Below are 20096 nucleotides of genomic sequence, written 5' to 3'. Positions count from 1 at the left end.
TTAAGGAAAAATCCCAAAACAGGTCGGTTTTTATTTTTAAGTTATGATATTGTGGCATATATAGTATACTAGTGACGTCATCCATCTCGGCGTGATGACGTAATCGATGATTTTTTTTAATGAGAATACGGGTCGTGTGCTGGCTCATTTGAAAGGTTCTTCAATTCTCTATTCAGTAATATAAACATGTACCGGGTGTCCCAATAAGAATGGCTCTCGGCCATAACTCAGGAACCGTTTATAGTAGAGCTTTGAAATAAAAAATTTTATAACAAAAGTTGCCTCAGGAAAAGCCTGGAAATTATTTTCATAATTGTGTGACCACCGCTAGAGGGCGTAATTGAATATCAAAAATTAAAAAATATAAATTTTACAAAATTTTCCTAATGAAGGGGCACTGGAAATCCGATCGTCGTATTCTTCATAAAATTTTACGCATATTTTATTTGACAAGTTTAGGTCTACCTTTGGAAATAAGAGGTGGGGGTGAGTGGGAACCTTGTTATGAAAAACTGGCTGTGAGTCCGGTTCTGCTTAATCAAATTTTGCAAACTTGGTCTTGTTGAAGACAGATTTTTTTCGTCAATGTAAAAGTTATGATTTCGAACCAACTTACTGAGTAACATGCCAGCTAGAAGGCGTTATTTAATTTTTTTCAGAAATCTAGTGTTCCTTGGAAAATATTAAATACAAACATGCATTTTTAATACCATATTACAAAATTAGACAAAATTAGCAACAGAATAGTGAAAACCGCATGTTAATACCTTTTTTCTATCTCGAGATATCTTACAAAACGTGTAAATTTAAAAACATAACTGTTACTGTCACCGGTAAACGAAATTCATTAAAAGTAGTGTGCTATGGAAACAACAAAGAAACATTTTCCAGCTGTCAACGTATATTAGGTCTTTTCAACGCTTCTCATTTGTTTCGAGCCTCGTTCATATCTCGTATATTAATATCATACACGGATTATACGGCATATGACAGAGGCTCGAAACAAATGAGAAGCGTTGAAAAGTCCTATTACAAAGAAATAAAAACAACTATTTATTGATGACATAAACGTTCAAATTTTTGCCCATCATTTTCGTTGCAAACATTTACTCTTTCAAGAGTAGATTGAACAGCAGTCTCAATTTCTGCTCTCGATATGCTTTGAATGGCGTTTAGTATTCTCTGGATAATGTATTCTAGAGTAGTGTATAATTGGCAACAATTTGAATATTTAGGTCGTCACTTAATAGTTCTTTTTGTTCTGTGTTATATTTAATTTTAATAGTATTGTTTCTCTGTATATTGTTGTTTTAATTAATTATAATTATATTTTTATACGTTGACATCTGGAAAATGTTATTTTGTTTTTTTCCACAGCAAACTACTTTTCATTAACTTAGTTTACCGGTGATAGTAACAGTTATGTATAAAATTTACACGTTTCTCGAGATATCTTGAGATAGGAAAAAGGTATCGACATGCGGTTTTCGCTATTCTATTGCTAATTTAATCTAATTTTATAAAGTATGATTAAAAATGCATACTTGTATTTAATATTTTCCAAAGAAAACTAGATTTCTGAAAAAAATTAAATAACGCCTCCCAGCTGGCTTATTACTTATTAGGATGGTTCAAAATTATCACGCTTACATTGAAGAAAAAGATTTGTCTTCAACAAGACCCAGTTTTCAAAATTTGATTTAGCAGAACCGGACTTACAGCCATTTTTTCATAACAAGGTTCCCACTCACCCCTACCTCTTATTTGCAAAGGTAGAGTTAAACTTGTTAAATCAAATATGCGCAGAATTTGATGAAGAATACAATAATCGGATTTTCAGTGCCCCTTCATTAGGAAAATTTTGTAAAATTTAGATTTTTTTATTTTTGATATTCAATTACGCCCTCTAGCGGTGGACCCACAATTATGAAAATAATTTCCAGGCTTTTCCTGAGGCAACTTTTGTTATAAAAATTTTTATTTCAAAGCTCTACTATAAACGGTTCCTGAGATATGGCCGACAGCCATTCTTATTGGGACACCCGGTACATAATTATTTATACAGGGTGTCCAAAATTTTTTTATTAAATTAAATCATTTGGCAAATTGACAAAAAAATTAAATTATTGGACACCCTGTAAAAATAATTATGTAAATGTTTATATTACTGGATAGAGAATTGAAGAACCTTTCAAATGAGCTAGCACACGACCCCTATTCTCATTTAAAAAAATCATCGATTACGTCATCACGCCCAGATGGATGACGTCACTAGTATACCATATATGTCACAATATCATAAATTAAAAATAAAAATCGACCTGTTTCGGGATTTTTCCTTAAAGTCGCCGGTTTACGAAATAATGAATTTATTCTTTCATTTGCACCATACTGCATACACATGCAACGGTGGAAAATAGTGTCGCGCACGCTTGATTAACAATTAAGAAACAAAGGAGTTTTGAATATTGTATTGCAAAAAACTCTTCGGGATTTCATCAATCGATGTTTAAAGAATATCTACCTACCTTGGCAACATTCAAATTTTCAGTTTTTCACATAGCTTTTGAGGGTTAAAAATGGCCGATTTCGCAATTTTTCAATTTTTAATCGCTTATATGTCAAAAACTATCAACTTTAGAGAAAAGTCACTAAAGACCTTTTCTGTTTGGAATGATCCAAAAAACCTAAAAAAATTTTGTTCCATGCAAAAAAAAAATTTTAGGAAAAAAACAAAAAAAAAACGTTTAAAAAATTTTTGACCAACTTTTGGTCCTGGCAACATGCAAATTTGTTAAAAGGGGTCCTTTTTGAGTAAGATTGTGCAAAAAATCCGAATTAGAATATTTTTCCTAATGGATGCGCAGTGGCTTTCTGGACTAAATGTAATCGTTGCTTTTTGTAAATATTTGTATTATTCATAATAACTTATCACTATATTACTTTCCTGCTGCTGAAAATCTAAGAGCAGAAAATAAGGGTTACCCAGAGGACCATGCTAAGAATCACAAGGAGACAGAATACCAAATAATATGTTAAAGATTATTATAATATTCACTAAGCTACAAAGAACAAAAATCAAAGACATAGTAGAACATGTAGCAAAAAAGAAATGGAGATGTGCAGGTCATGTGGCAAGAAACCGAACAACAGCTGGACTCAGAAGATTATTAGAATATGCTTAGAGTATGGAAAATTTTTTAGAGAGGGTAAAAAATTTTCCATACTCTAAGAGGGTAAAAAATTTTCCATACTCTAAGAGAATATGCGACCGCGGGCAGACAATCGGATAAACGAAGCAGAGATCGACCACCAACGTGCTGGAGCGACGATGTAAAGAGGACTGCCGGGAAGCATATTTACACATGCTAGCGTGTGTAGACACCAGGGTGTTGAAATCAGTTAGGGTTTGGAAAAACAGTGCATTTACAGATGCTAGCGCGTGTTGACACCACGGTGTGCAGCGGTGTTGAAATCAGTTAGGCTTTGGAGAAACAGTACGTTTACAGATGCTAGCGTGTGTTGACACTATGGTGCTGAAATCAGTTAGGGTTTGGAAAAACAGTACATTTACAAATACTAACAGATTTGGACACCAGAGTGTTGAAACCAGCTAGCTTTTTTAGTGGTTATACATGCATAGATGCTAACGGCTATTGACATTGAATTTATATACCTGCTGGTGTGGAAAAATATTTAAGTGATTTAGGTATTAATAAATAATTAAACGTTGTTGAGATATAAGCAATAATAAATTAACACAAAAGAATATCATAAAAAATAATGTTGTTCTGAAGCTATTTCCTTGTGGCATTTTTATAATTAACTATTTAGATGGGAAATAACCTACAATTAAATTGAAAAAAATAATTTTTGTTAACGTTTCGATGCCCAAATCGGGTGTCGTTGTCAAAATACAAAATACTACTAAATTAAACAAAAATTTTGTTGCTTAGTAAAAAATTCTTCTAATAATTTATTTAATCTGACTCATTTATATCGGCAATTCAGATATATATTATACATTTTAAAGTATTTTTTACTAAGCAACTTCAATTTTCTTTTAATTTAGTAGTATGTTGTATTTTGACAACGACACCCCATTTGGGCGTCGAAACGTTAATAAAATTATTATTTTTTAATATAATTGTGGCTTATTTCCCATCCAAATAGTTAATTATAAAAAATAATATTCGATTAATGAGCAGATCCATGCCCTTTAGCGTTAGGTTGGTTCTCTGTGATGTTTCTCATCAGATTTCTGCTTCTTTTTTTTTTCCTTTTGTTGCATCGGTTTTGGAAAAATAGTACGTTTACAGATGCTAGCGTGTGTTCACACTAGGGCACTAGGGTGTTGAAATCAGTTATACTTTGGAAAAACAGTACATTTACAAATACTAACAGATTTGGACACCAGAGTGTTGAAACCAGCTAGCTTTTTTAGTGGTTATACATGCATAGATTAGGAAAATCCTATAAAACAGCCATAAGACCGGCTATGATGCACGGAACTGAATGTTGGGCAGTGAAAAAGAAAGAGGAACAACGAATGCATGTGGCGGACATGAGAATGCTTAGATGGATGAGTGGAGTGACAAAGAAGGATAAAATTAGAAATGAGTATATTAGGGGAAGTCTAGGTGTGGCACCAATTGATGCCAAAATGAGAGAGCATAGGTTAAGATGGTTTGGTCATGTTCAACGTCGAGACGTTAATCACCCAATACGAAGAATTGCTGAAGTGCAGATTCCTGAAAGGAGTAGGAGAGGAAGACCAAAGAAGACCTGGGGGGAGACGATAAGGCAGGACATGTTGGTAAAGGGGATTAACATTGATATGACCCAAGATAGAATTGTGTGGAGAAATGCAATTAGGGAAGCCGACCCCGCATAGGGATAAGGCAAAGAGAATGATGACATGCATAGATGCTAACGGCCATTGACATTGATTTTATATACCTACTGCTGTGGAAAAATATTGATTAAGTGATTTAGGTATTAATAAATAATTAAACGTTGTTGGGATATAACATTAATATATTAACACAAAAGAACAACATAAAAAATAATGTTATTCTGAGGCTATTTCCTTGTGGCATTTTTATAATAATTAACTATTTAGATGGGAAATATGAATAGATAATAACACCCAAGACTTTACCCGTGAGGACTACTTCATTACTCACGGGTCATTACTCAAGGGCTGAAGTAAGGTTCAAGTAGTGCATGCCACTTTTAGTATATTAGTTGTATATAAACCGCAGATAATAGTATACTATTCAACGAGCTTCATCATGTAATGATGGCTATTACTCACGATGATGAAGTTTGCGGCACAAGCCGAAGGCGAGTGTCGTAATTCATCAGAGTGAATAAAAGCCATTACGTGCGAGTATAATCCTATACTTTTTCTACGACCTTTTTTATTTTAATTAGTAAAAACATGATTATCAACTACTCGAGATTAAAATTATACAGAATTATAAAAAATGTAAATATGGTTGAGTATACTTTTACGTTTATACCTTGTTTAATATGTATGAATTTTGACCTTTATCATTTTTAGTGAGAGTGACATTAGCGCATTTGCTGTGTTTATTGGAATTTATAACTTACACTTATTGTGTTTATTTTTAAAGTTATATTGTCTTAAATATATTTTAACATAGTTATATTATTATATTATATTATATAGTTAAATTTAAAAACGAACATTATAACTTTATAACATACGTCCACCAATAATAGCCATTTCTTATTTATTACATTGACAATAGGTACAAAGTGCTTAAAATTTTCGTAAACGAATAGAACTTGAATTGACTATTTCTTGTTGTATTTTTACAATACATAAGACAGTATTTGCCGTTTTTTTTTTAATTTTATAAAGCAACATTTATTTTTGTATATTATAATTTTAATCTCGAGTACCTAGCTGACAATATTATTCTTTTACTAATTAAAATAAAAAAGGTCGTAGAAAAAGTATAGTATTCTACTCTCATGTAATGGCAATTACTCACTCTGATGAATTACGACACTCGCCTTCGGCTCGTACCGCAAACTCCATCGTGAGTAGTAGCTACCTATCAATGCATGCTCGTTGAATAATATACTATGAAGACCTAAGTGGAAGAAGGGGGTATGTAACATTTTCTAAAATTTTGAGTTTCTTAGTGAATGAAGGTGGTATGTAACTTCACTATCATATGACACTTATACTGTACCTCTAAAAAGCTTAATAAGAGATATTCTAGTGGATGAAGGAGGTATGTAACATTTAAAATACGATTCTTGAATGGAAGAAGGAGGTATGAAATATTGTTCGTCTTTTTCAGGTTTAAATTGTTTATAACTCAAAAATATTAACTTTAGAAAAAAATTACAAAAGACCTTTTTTGTGTCCAATGATCAAAAGAACCTAAAATAATGTACCCGGGTTGAAAAAATTGATTTTTTTAATTTGTTTAATTTTTTTTTATTAAATGTAGCTAAATAACTACGAAATTATGGTATTTAGATATAGGGAATATAACCCGAAAAATAATCAGCATTTCTTAAGGACTTCAAAACGCAAAAATATACAGGGTGTTCCATTTGAAAAAAGAAAATTCATTAGATTTACAGAAAAACGGAAGTTCTGACAACAATGTAATTGTCACTATTATATCGGCCGCATTAGAAAACCCTTTGTCACCAAAATCTATAAAAAATCGTGCATGCCGTTTCCGAGATAATTGAGGCTTTCCATATATAAAACTCAGTCTGTGTAATATACTCCATTTAATAATACAAGGCAAGGTATACGGAAGAAGAAAGGCCAGGTCGAATAAGACCGTCATGGCTTAGACACCTGTGAGAATGGTTTAACAGATCCTCTGCATCCCTTTACCGAGCTGCCATTAACAAAATTACTATAGCCTTGCCAATTACAAAAGCTAGCTAGCTGCTTTCAACATTCTGGTGTCCAAATCTGTTAGTATTTGTAAATGTACTGTTTTTCCAAACCCTACCTGATTTCAACACCCTAGTGTCAACACACGCTAGCATCTGTAAATGTACTGTTTTTCCAAACCCTAACTGATTTCAACACCGCGGCACACCGTGGTGTCAACACGCGCTAGCATCTGTAAATGTACTGTTTTTCCAAACCCTAACTGATTTCAACACCGCGGCACACCGTGGTGTCAACACGCGCTAGCATCTGTAAATGTACTATTTTTCCAAACCCTAACTGATTTCAACACCCTGGTGTCTACACACGCTAGCATCTGTAAATATGCTGCCGGGAACTGAACTGGATACCTAGCTGGTAGCAGTGGTAGCTCAAGATAGGGAGACATGGAGAACCTTAGAGGAGGCCTATTTCAGCAGTGGACGATAACGGTTAGATTATGATGATGATACTTTCCTAACACATAAAAAATAGTTTGTAGGTATACCGTATAACGATTCACTAAGCTACAAAAAACTACTTACAAAGGAAGAAGGAAAGGGACGGCTAAAATTACTTGCCCCGGGGCGCTAGAAAGCCTTGGCGCGGCCCTGTCTCCAGACGTCCTCAGTGGGGCTACATGAACACCTCTGACTCGAAACGAAACCAAGCTGCCAATTTAAGCAGAATTATGAAAATAATTCTGCGTATCGGACGCTCGGTAGCGACATCTCAGTTGAGGCACAATGCGATTTTAAATGGGCGTATCACTTACTTTTCTACACTGCTTACGTCAGACCCACGTGACTCCTTACTTGATTGATTTGAAGTGGGGAATGCGATCTACAGTTCGATGTTTACTCAGTGGCGCCGGCGGAAGGGTAGTTTAATGACAAAAAATGCATTATTCTCCATTCAAATTAGGTTTGTCGGGAATACCTTTTTATATTGATTATCGTAGATAATGTTTTAAAAAGAATTATCACATTTTTAATTTATAATTTATAATATCTTAGCTAAATATAGTATTGAATAAAAATTTGTGAAACGTGACTGCAAAAAACATCATGGTGTTTATTTATAATAAATTTAAAATAACATAAAAATATTATTATAAAAAAAATTACAATTTGTTGTCACAAACAAATAACCAATTTCGCAGTTATAGCTTGAAAATTATCTCAAGAAGTTGTTTATTTGTTACAGAAAACTGATATTAGCCTAGTAAAAATTAAACAAAAAATCCACCTGCCAACAACCTGCCAAACCATCATAATAGTAAATGTATTTATCTGGCAAGAATTTCGAGCCGACGCGACGCACTGTGAGGAAAAAGTCCTTTGAATGGACTATGTATACATTATTTTAATATATTTATAGGTTGCAGTTACATAAGAAAAGTATCCAATTGATGAATAAAACACAAATCGTGGATAGTAGTATAATTTTCTGTCTTATATTTTAAAACACCCTATTTTGAATTTTATTAGAAGAAAGTAATCTGAAAATACTTTTGTTATTTAACTACTTAAAATATGTGGCACCATATTTTCAATATAAAATTTTTTCAATTTTGGCAATATTTGCTTCCAAAATTCCGGCTCGGCTTTTATCTGTGATTAGAAAATATTTAAATTAGTTTGTGTAGTCTAGTATGTGCAGGTATCAGCATAAGTGTACAATCATTAATGATACATAAATGATAATAATTGTAATCATAAAAATATTGTTTGGATATTTTAAAAATCCTGACATGAAAAAAAGTTTCTAATACGTTTATAAACTAATATAAATATATACCTTATCAACAATGAAACCCATAGGTGTCCAAACAATAAAGTAGCAATATTTTTTCTGAGCTATTGCTAGCTGTCCTTGAACTTGATAAAAATAATTATCGGTGTGTTTTAATTTAAAAGTATATTTAAAACCGTGTTAAAAATGCAATTTTTAGCAATTCATACGTGCGTTAAAAATGTTACTTTAACGCACTAGTGCTTTAAAATATTTTTTCTACGAGCGTGCAAAAATGTCTACTTTCGCGCACGCATTTTAGTTTAGAAAGTTTCACTTTTCCGCACCCGTGTTACTTTTCCGCACGCGGTTTTTACTTTTCCGCACGCGTGTTAATTTAGATATGTTAATATGGCCTTATAGTAATTATAATACATGCAATAAACTAATATTTAGATATTATTTACTAATTTATTTCAAATATATCTTATTGTGTTCCTGTTTTAATGAAATTAACGCGACAATTCGATGAAATAAAATTATTTTGACATAATATTCGAAAGTCAAATCGGTAGACAATAACAGTCGTTTTGAATCATCGTCATGGAAACCAAGATCGTCGTCATGCTAACTAATTATATTGAAAGTTTGGTTTTGACAACCTTGTCAAAGAATTAATTTGTGTATGTATTCTCATATTAATTAAATTAATTGATTAAGATTTGCTAATTTTTTAAAGACTCTTAGAAAAAATATTGTTCCTAACTCTTGCAAAAAGTCTCTTTTCTGCATTCGACTGCTTGCCGAACTCCCGCTTCGCGTCGTTCGGCAAACTGCAGTCGCGTGCGGAAAAGAATGACTTTCTGCACTTGTTAGGAAAATAACTATTTAAGGTACTGCAGTTCGTATTGACCGTATAGACAATTTTGATGTAATGTCAAAAAAATATAAAAATGGAATGTCGGTCAAGTTCAAGTAAAAGTTTTTGTAGATATTGTCCTGTAATTACGTTTGTAGAAAAAATATTGTATGATATGCGTGTTAAAAAGTACATTTTTAAGGCACTCATGTGAATTGCAGAACTCGCAATCGCTCATTCTGCAAACTTTCACATGCGTGCCTTAAACGTGTACTTTTAACACTTATATCATAAATAACTATTTCTTCGCGTGTTAGGTATTTAATTTTTTTTAATTTGACAGCTTATTCACTTACATTATTTACTTGACAGGTAAAACTTATTCCACCGCACTGTATAAGTCAAGTTAAATAAAAGCTTTTAAAAACGGTTGTAAATACGCGTATATAAATAATAAATACTTATTGTAGTGCAATTCCTCTCCTTTTCCTTGGCCTAGGACGTTTACTGGGACTCATTTCTTATCTTGTCAACTTATAGGTACCACTAAACTAATGTAATACTTAAAAATACGCGTAAACTAAAGAACTTGTAACTTATACCACTAAACTAATAATATATTACTTAAAAATACCCTTAAACTAAAGAACTTTAATGTTTTCAAAATAACTAAGAATACTGTAAACACTAAGCAAGTTGATGAAGAAAATACAAGAATGAATAACTGGAAATGGATTCTGATTTAAGCGAACTGACCGACTAACCGTACGTTCATGAGATTTGACGTCACGAAGGCGATAACGATGAAACTAAGCGCCAATGATGAGTAACACGTTTCACTATTAGATTTCAGTATTTTTTAGCAATTTTCTTCAAAGTTATAACACGCTTTTCTCGATTATTACTGGACACAGAAAGCTGAAAAAAAAATCAAAGATTACAGAAAAAAACTCTTCCAAGTGATGGGCGTAAAAAGTTTGGTTATAATAGAACGTTAAACAGTATAATCAAATTTTTCAACAGAATTTTCAAAAAAAAAATAAAAAAAGTAAAACCATCATTTCAAAGGCAACATAATTTCGAATAACGTGTACAAATTTCGAGACATTTTGTCGGTAAATAACAGAGCACTGCCCGTAGGTTTTGGTGCACCGATAAAACAGCCTTAAAGAGAAATGATAAGTCCTGGATCTAAACAATAAATCTGAAACTTCTCGTGGAACCACTTTCTGGTAACATCCTTCATATCTGCCTTTTACAATTTATAAGGCACGGAGATGACGAATAAAGAAGACGAAAGGGACTCTACAATATGCAGTCACATTCCTGATTATTCGTCGTCTCCTTGCCTTATAAATTGTAAAAGGCACAGATTAAGAATGATACCAGACTCTCATTTCTCTATTTATAATTAAATTATAACGATGGATTTTTCTGACCTGAAATTTGCACGGCACAGTCCCAGGAAAATATTAAGACCACCATAAAACCTGTAATAACGTTATCTGATTTTTACTCACGATTTCTAATAAACCAATAAACATTTCAAACATTTGAACTTTAAATTAGGTGAGACAAAAAATCTAATTTAGTAAATTGTTGTTATTAAATATTTAATTAATATATTGCTGCATTGTAATTAATTTTTTTATTAAAAAAATTAAGGTTCGCAGATTAGTTAATGCATAATGCATTGTATACATATAATTATTATTTTCATTTTACAATGGTCTACTAAAGGTCATAATATAATTAGGAGTTTGGAATACATGTTCCGTAAAAAATATTAAATATTTAATTGCTTATGTTTTATAAGAAAGTGAAATGAACATAAGAAACCACCAAAAGAAAGATAAGTAGGTATCATAGTCCCTTCGGCTGACGGTAAAATATTGCCAAACCTATAAATTTTAAAGAACGGCTTAGATTGACATGAAATTTGGCATATACAGTGCTAACATATAAAGGAAAAGAGTGATATTATGCCGATGTGTGCTTTTGCCATGGAGGTGAGTCTCACCCCTTCTCGGGGTTGAAAAAATATATATTCAAATTACCTAAGTCTGGAAGTGGATAAGCGATAAGCTGACTAATTCTAAGCAACTTGTGTCTATAGAGTTTTTCCACTAAGTCAATACTTTTCGAGTTATTTGCGAGTGAATATGTTCGTTTTTCAACAAAAAGACCACGTTTTTCGACGGATTTTCGCAAATAACTCAAAAAGTAAGTATTTTATCGAAAAAATATTCTTAGCAAAAATATAGCCCATAAAAAAATAAAAAAAGGTGTATGTAAGTATGAGATCCCTAGACCCAGTAAAAGAAAAGTTGTTACTAATGAAAAATAGGTTCATACTCGCCAAATTCCAAATCGAATATTTCAACGTGAAATAACCAAAAAACGAAGCCCTTTTTAGGGAAAACATTCCAATTTTTGTAAATTGTTTAAAAAAACTTTATTTTTGTTTTTTTTTTACTTTCTAGCATTAAAATTAAGGAAGTTATGCTCAAAATAAAGTTGGTCCCCTTCTTTTGGTAAAAATATCGTGAAAATCACCCCTAATCTTCTTCTTCTTTTTAACTCAGGCGAGACTTGTTAGTCTCTGGTACTAAATCATACGACCTTTGTACCAAACCCTGTTCTTCTCCATAAACTCTAATAAGTCCTGTGGCCTCAACGAAGGCCAACAGTTTTCTTACTGGTAGTTGTAGGATCTCTTCTGGTTCAAACCTCATTTGACCAGTGAATTCCTGCCTTACATCTTACATCACCTAGCACACTGCAATGACATAGTATGTGTATGGAGTATGGCAGTCTCTTCTTCCATTTCGCACTTTTTGTACCATGGTTTATTCACCTTACCTAGTTTGTATACGCTCTGAGCTTCGCTGGTGTCGCTACTAGCGGATTACTAATGCAACTTTCGCCGGTATTTTTTAAATTTATTATTTAATTGTTATCGCTTAATATTTACAACGCAAAAAAGTAATTAAAGTGTAATAGATTGTTTTAAGATTTTGCCAATCATTTAAACGTTCTATTAATGAAATATTAATTTCTTACTTCGGATACTTTCACAATTATCGTGTAGATGGCGCTTAGATTAATTTATAATTACATCCCAGCAAACAGGTTTGAGCCCAGTTATGTGATGATTACGTTAAATTTGCGGCAAATTTCAACGAATACGTAACTCGGTGATTTATGACGGGAAAAAACGTATTTCAGTGCCAAATCATTCACCTATATATTAGTGCTTCCTTTATATACATGTTTGACATTAGAATAATATAAAATCATAATGAGGAATATAGTACATGTTTTTTTTATAATAGGTGTGAATGTCGGTTACATCGCAAAGGTACGTTTATTTCACGTAATAATCACGAAACAGATATAACTTCCTGTGGTTAAATTTTGAGAAATATTTTGGAAAACAAAATTTTACAACGGTGTGGGTTAAATACGTATCGCTTGAATTGTACTCACTGTATTTTATGGACGTCGAAAAATTAGATGTATTTCACGTAAAAGTAATGTAAATAATACCAATATTTAAACAAAAAGTTTATGATTTCGCTTTTAAAATCATTTAGCATAACTATTTCAATCCAACCTTGATTTGACGCTATTTTTTTCTTTAAAAATATCACAGGAGCTAAAATAATGATGTTGAGTCTAATTTTCAAATCGCGCGCGGTGATGACGTACTACCAAGCCTTTCTCCTCCTTTAAATACTATCACGTGACCACAAACCATACATACTCCTAGACGTTTTACGTAAATTGTCAAGGCCAAGACAGCAAATTAGTTACCATTCCAATCCAGAGATGTCGCTGTCAGTCAATTCTCTTGTCATATTTAACAACTGACAGTTGACAATTAAATCAATTTGTTATTTACTTTTTATTTTACAGTTTGTGGCTTAATTATTTTATTATAGTGGTGTTACGTTTTTAATTAGATTTAATCGCAATTTTAATCAATTGTATTAACCTCCTCTCCGTTTTTATGAGTAGAATTTTTAGTTTACATTGATCATCCGGTGTTGTGTTTCTCCACATTTAAAAAAACAATATAATAGATCCTGAAATAGTTTATTCCAATAGACAAGTATGTCATCAACATTTCGGGCCTATATATTTTTGGAAGTTTGTAATAAGGTATTTAGTATTTATCTAAACAATCATCCTAGAAGATTCTTTCAAAAATTTTCGTTCAACTCGATATTACATCAGTGCTTTCACGTGACACATTGCAGTAGTGTTTAGCATTTTGAAAACAAATTGGAATATTTGAAGTTTTCAGTAAAACATTGAATTGTCTTTCTGTTGTTTTAATTTCCTGCGAAATTTCGTCAAAAATCCCGCAAAATTTATAATTTTAAATTCCCACGTAACTAAAATTTGTCAATTTAGTTCCCATTCCAATCAAGAGATGGCGTTAATTCGATCCAAAAGATTAACATGGTCGTGAAACGTCTATGAGTATGTATGGTTTGTGCACGTGACCACGGTACGTGATTAACATAGTTGGTTCGAAAACTAAATTAATCGATTTATCGAATAATAGATACGTTTCGATAGGATTATTTTTTATATTATTCTCGTATTGAAGTAGATTTTTAGTAAGACCAATTAGTTAATACTAGAAGAAATTTAAAAACAAAAAGAAAATACGTAATACTAATTTAAAGTAAGTAGAATAGTTTAACTGTAATTTAGTTAATTAAATAATAATAATCGATTTTTAAAATCGAAAGTAAAACGTGAAGAGTTTTATTTCCTTCGTTTTATTTTAGGCGGGTTTATTTATAATAATGTCTTTCGTATTAACGTTTACCTCACTGCTCGAGGGTTGAAGTGCCGCCGATGATGCAATTAGAAAAAACAAGAAATGTCTAAGTGTCCTCCTAGAAATAAAAAGTGACCTGTGTTGTGTTTTGCGTTGGCAAATTTTTTAATATGTGTCTTTAGGTCGATACCATTTTTGGTTCATTAGCTTGTATAATAATTTTACAAAACAAATGTTTTAAAGTCTCTAAATTCTACTAAATAAATACATTGTTAATACTTTATATTATGCTTGTTTTATTTATATCATATGAGGATAATAATTACGTGATTCATAAGTTAATTAAGGCCGAATTATTTACGTGAACCGAGGTAACGTAAAAGATACGTTAATCAACACGTATTTGCAACGTGAATTTCCCGAAACATTTTATTGCTATTTAAGGTAAATAACACGTCTATTGAAGACGAGTTATTCACGTAATTTAAAGACGTATTTTCAATGTGACATTCCAACCAAATTTTCACGTGAAATTCACGTAAGCAATTTACGTATATTGGTGACAAACGTACCGAAAATTCACGTAATTAACACGTCGGTCTGTTTGCTGGGATATTACGATATATTAAAAAAACTTCAGTATTTAAAACGTAAGAATATTTAAGGTAAAAATATACACCACAGCTTTGACCAACTAATATTATTTCCTATTAATGTTTTTAATTTCAATGTTTTAAATTAATCATTTTGACATTTATGTCAAATTTCCACCGAACGTTCACTGATTTGTCACTACTGGCGCTCGCGAAATTTTAAATATCCCCTCTACCTACGAGCTCACAGCGTATAGGCGATTTCCTAAACGGCAATGTCCAGTCACCATTACAGTTACCGTTTTGATCTCTCGTTTATTGAGGTTCATCAAACTGTTCGAGAGTTTTTTATCAATATTCTTGATTATTTTTTTAGTCTGGATTTGCCCTTGAGTGTTTCTCCATTTATGTTTCTTTATCATTTCTGAACCACATGATGCCACAGAAAGGTTCTGGGCCTTCAAAAGTCCCCCCCCCTTACCACTTCACATACTGCCAGGGACCCGGACCGTACCGCTAAAAACAGAAAACCGAACCGAAACCGATATTTTTTAGTGGACCAGAACCGAAACTGAACCCTTATTCGATATTAAATATAATTTTTGGAACCGAACCGTAACACTTAATTTTTCAAACGGTTTTATCGGTTTTTTTCGGTTTTGTTGTTTATAATATTGTTATTTTTGTTTTTGTTAAAGTTAATGCAAACAATTTTGCAGTGTTTTCTTCTACTTTTGTTAATAAATAAAAAATACATTTCAAGATGTTTCATTATTTTTAAAATCAACTGAAAAACCATAGAAAACTATGTTATAATAATTTCTTCTTTTAATTCTTGTCAACAAATGTTTTTGAGGTTGTTGAGGAAAATAAATTTTTTTGTATTTCAGAATATTGTAACGTGACTATTGTAATTACTTATAATTACAATAAAACTAGCGGTTCGTATTTATATACGACTTTATTATTTATTTATACAAGTTTACTTTACAAACTTTAGCTTAAGACTAAACTGTATTTACAAATATGCCCGTATTTATACCCAGTTGTTATTCTGGAACAATCAACGCCCATCTCTAGCTATCAGCGTGTTCCGCCTACGGATCGTACGTTCGAGAAGTCCCTCCTCCTTTCCGCCGAGGCCTAGATCATTCGATGACGTCATTCTCGAGGTGTTTACTGTTATACGGCGGTCGTCCAAGATTTCTCTTTTGTTACACTGCTCCCCTCTTAAGATCTGAGCGTCCCGATCAGCAACTCTAGATGAAGGCCCAGGATGGCGGAATCTACACGACTCTCCAGCTCTGCATACACCCTTCAAGAAGAAATAGCAGTCTACTGTCTTTGAAGGGTATGACATCTTCGGGTTCATGCAACACACAGTAATTCGTACGCCAGTTTCTCTGAAGATCACTTCAAGCATGCTTCTCACAATCTTCCAATCCAGACTTTCTACTGCATGGCCTATTTTTGGTATAGCCAAATCTTTGATGTCATAATTACACACGATTTTCTTCAAATTAGTTAGAGCACGCCATATGTTCTCGTAGCTTGGCGTGTCCGTATAAGACTTCCTGGTCACTATATACAGCAAAGATCGAGGACCATCTTCCAATCGCAATACTCTTCCAATTTTAGGTTGTTGATTCCTTAACTCGTCCAGGCGGCCGAACTTTCTATTGAATACGGACGAGATTCCTTTAGTCATCTCGAGGTCTTGGGCAACACAGTGGGCCAGAGAGACGTTTTCTGGAACACCAAACAGATCTTGCTGAACTTCTGTGGTCACGCCGAATCTAGCACTCTTTCTTTCTGCGTAATTTGACATAAATTCCTTAAAACTTGGCTGTGGTGCATCTTTCATCTCCTGTTGGAGGACTCGGGATTCCTCTGTTTCATTTGAGCCAGCATATGGTGCAAGACGATTTATGTGAATAACTTTTGGTTTACCGTTTGGTAACTTCTTAATTCTGTATATTACGTCATTTATTTTCTTCTTAACTTCATACGGACCTTCCCATTGTCTTTGCAGTTTAGGACACAGGCCTCGACGACGTTGTGGATTATAAAGCCAGACAAGATCACCTACTTCGAAGCTTTCATTCTTGCAGCGAGAATCATATTGATCTTTCATTCTGTCACTGGCTATCTGGATGTGTTGTCGGGCAAGTTCATGAATGTTGTTCATTCGTAACTTCAGGCAGTCTACGTATTCTTCGCCTGCAACATATTCCTCGGAAGGTCTGCAGCCAAACTCTAGGTCGCAGGGCAAACGAACTTCACGACCCAACATCAGGCAGGTTGGTGTTTGACCTGTAGTTTCATTCACGGCCGAGCGGTAGGCCATCAGGAATAAATGAATGTGTTGGTCCCAATCTCGCTGATGTTCAGATACAACTTTGGACAAGTGTTTACCCATCGTTCGGTTCATCCTCTCGACCATTCCATCTGATTGAGGATGCAGGGGTGTTGTTCTGGTCTTATTGGCACCAATCAATTTACAAACGTTTTGCAAAAGAGCTGACTCAAAGTTTCGCCCTTGGTCGGAGTGGATCTCCAAGGGAACACCAAATCGGCTGAAGAATTCTTTAACAAGTACCTCTGCAACGGTAGCAGCTTCTTGATTCGGTAATGCATAGGCCTCGGTCCATTTCGTAAAATAGTCCATGGCTACCAGAATGTATTTATTTCCAGCATCGGTTTCTGGAAATGGACCTGCAATGTCGATTGCTACTCTTTCCATAGGACTTCCAACATTGTACTGTCTCATGGGTGCTCTCTTTTTACCAACTGGACCATTACCGGATGCACACAGTTCACATTTCTGGCACCATCTTCTTACATCATCTTTACAGTTCACCCAATAGAACCGTTCTCGAACCTTTTGCAGAGTCTTCGTAATACCAAAGTGTCCACCTGATGTACCGTCATGCAACTGACGCAATACTTCTGACACTTTACTTTTAGGTACAATCAACTGAAGCTTAGATTCTGTACCATCATCGTTCTCAAAGGTTCTGTACAGAAGATCATCTTTTAGTATCAGGCAATTCCATTGGCTCCAGTAGGCCTTGACTTCCGGACTACATGCACTAATGTTTTGCCAACTAGGTCTCTCACCTCGACGCATCCAATCCAATACTCTTTTTATACATGGATCATCTTCTTGGGCGTGTTCATCAAATGACCTTCCAACCACAATTACATCATCCAAGTAAACCAGGCATGTTTTCCATGTTAGGCCTCTTAAAACTGCCTCCATTAATCTTTCAAAAGTGGCAGGGGCATTACATAAACCAAACGGCATAGCCGTAAACTGCCAAAGCCCTGATCCTATCGAAAATGCGGTTTTCTCCCGATCGGCTGGCTCCATGTCTACTTGCCAATATCCACTTTTTAAATCGAGTGTGGAAAACCATCGAGAACCGGAGAGAGTATCCAATGTATCGTCTATTCGGGGCAAAGGATAACTATATTTTTTTGTTACCGCATTGAGCTGGCGGTAGTCGATACAAAAACGCGTCGAACCATCTTTCTTCTTTACCAGAACTATTGGTGATGTCCATGGACTGTTCGATGGTTCAATTACCCCTTGTTTGTCCATATCCTTGATAATCTCTTCGGCTTCATCTCTTTTCGCAAATGTAAGTCGTCTAGGCCGTTGTCTGATTGGCTGAGCGTCTCCGGTATTTATTTTATGCGTTACTATGCTGGTTTTGCCTTTATCCTTCTTATCAATAGCAAAAACATCTTGATACTCTATTAGCATAGACCTCACTTTTTCCGTTCGTTTATGATCAAGATCTTGGCATCTTTCAATGATCATCTCGACAAGGTCTTTTGGATACTTTGACTTCGATGATTTCTCATTGGTATTCATAGAGCAAATTGAAGCCACGGGGACACACTGTCCGATCAAAGCTCCTCTACTTAACTTGATAGCAGTTTCCCTTAAATTCATAACTCTTACAGGGATGACATCTCGAACTTTTACCAAAGTTTTCGCCGTTAGGAACTCGACATTATACCATCCTTAAACTTCCCTCTCGGCAGTGTCCATCAAGCATGGTCATCAGAATTTTCTCACTATTACCGGGTATGGTTACGTCGCATGTAGTTAGTAAGCGGATGGCATCTTCTTTGTCGTCGTGAAAGGGCAACTCTTCACCATTGATCTTGAGAACTCCATTTTGAACATCCAATATTGCCCCCACTTTCCTTAGTACGTCCATCCCCAATATGAATTCGTCGGAGATCTCGGCAATTAATACTTGATGTTCAACTGTGGTCTGGCCAATGGATACTGACATATTAGCCTCGCCATATGTATTAATTAGCTCACCAGTCGCTGTTCTAAGCTTTACTGTTGCAGGTGATAATTTATTATGGTCTCGTACTACATCTGGACGTGCGATAGTTCTCGTTGCACCTGTATCCACCAAAAATGATCTACATCTATTACTGATACGACCTTCGATGTATAAGTTGTGGATTCCACCGGAGGACGTAAGGTTGACAGTTACTATGGGGGCTCTAGTTCTCGAGGTCGGCAGTTGCCCCTTGGTGTCGACCCGCTCTAGTTTTCCGACGGCTGTACGATCTTCTTACAATTACGACGAATGTGGCCTACGTCTCCACAATTCCAACATCTAGGCTCACGTCTCTTTGGCATCTGATTACTTAATACTCTCCGTATCAGTTCCTCCAGACGTTCATCGTTGTGTTCGTCACTTTCTTCAATGGTTCTTACTCTATGGCCTCGTGAAGTTTGACTAGCCGTTTCGTGTTCCAATGCAATAGCAAGTGCTTCATCTAAAACTTTCGGCCTTGCTAGTCGTAAAGCTTTCTGTAGTTCATTATCTTTCAGCCCATTGACGAAGGTATCTACTGCAATTTCTTCTAAAACGCTGTCTGGCACCTCTGGATAAGCCAACCGCACCACACGAGCCACATCTGCTTCAAATTCTTGCAGATTCTCACTTGCTCGTTGACTTCTACTTCGCAGTTGTGCTTTGTATACTTGTTGTAGATGGGCATCTCCATAGCGTTTTTCTAGACGAGTGAACAAGGTCTGGTAACAATTTTCTTGACCCTTAGGAATTGATCTTAATATATCTGCAGCATCACCTCGCAAAGCAGCAGTCAAGGAAACAGCCTTTTCCTGTTCGGTCCAATGATTGG

At 34.4% G+C, this 20096-nt stretch overlaps 1 protein-coding gene across 1 annotated transcript in view; it reads right to left on the bottom strand.

Annotated features, from left to right (window-relative positions):
* LOC126881863 (1-acyl-sn-glycerol-3-phosphate acyltransferase alpha-like) overlaps window positions 1–11080 on the bottom strand; it is a 50050-nt gene extending 38970 nt beyond the window's left edge. Inside the window, exon 1 of the mRNA XM_050646503.1 lies at window positions 10967–11080. Coding sequence (XP_050502460.1) covers window positions 10967–11012 — 46 coding nt within the window. The 5' untranslated portion in view covers window positions 11013–11080. The remainder of the gene's footprint in view (window positions 1–10966) is intronic.
* Window positions 11081–20096: the final 9016 nt, after the last annotated feature.

This window comes from Diabrotica virgifera, chromosome 3 (assembly GCF_917563875.1).
Source record: "Diabrotica virgifera virgifera chromosome 3, PGI_DIABVI_V3a".
Classification (NCBI taxonomy): domain Eukaryota; kingdom Metazoa; phylum Arthropoda; class Insecta; order Coleoptera; family Chrysomelidae; genus Diabrotica; species Diabrotica virgifera.
The sequence above is the reverse complement of the archived record's forward strand: the minus strand, read 5'-3'. Positions and strand labels throughout refer to the sequence as shown.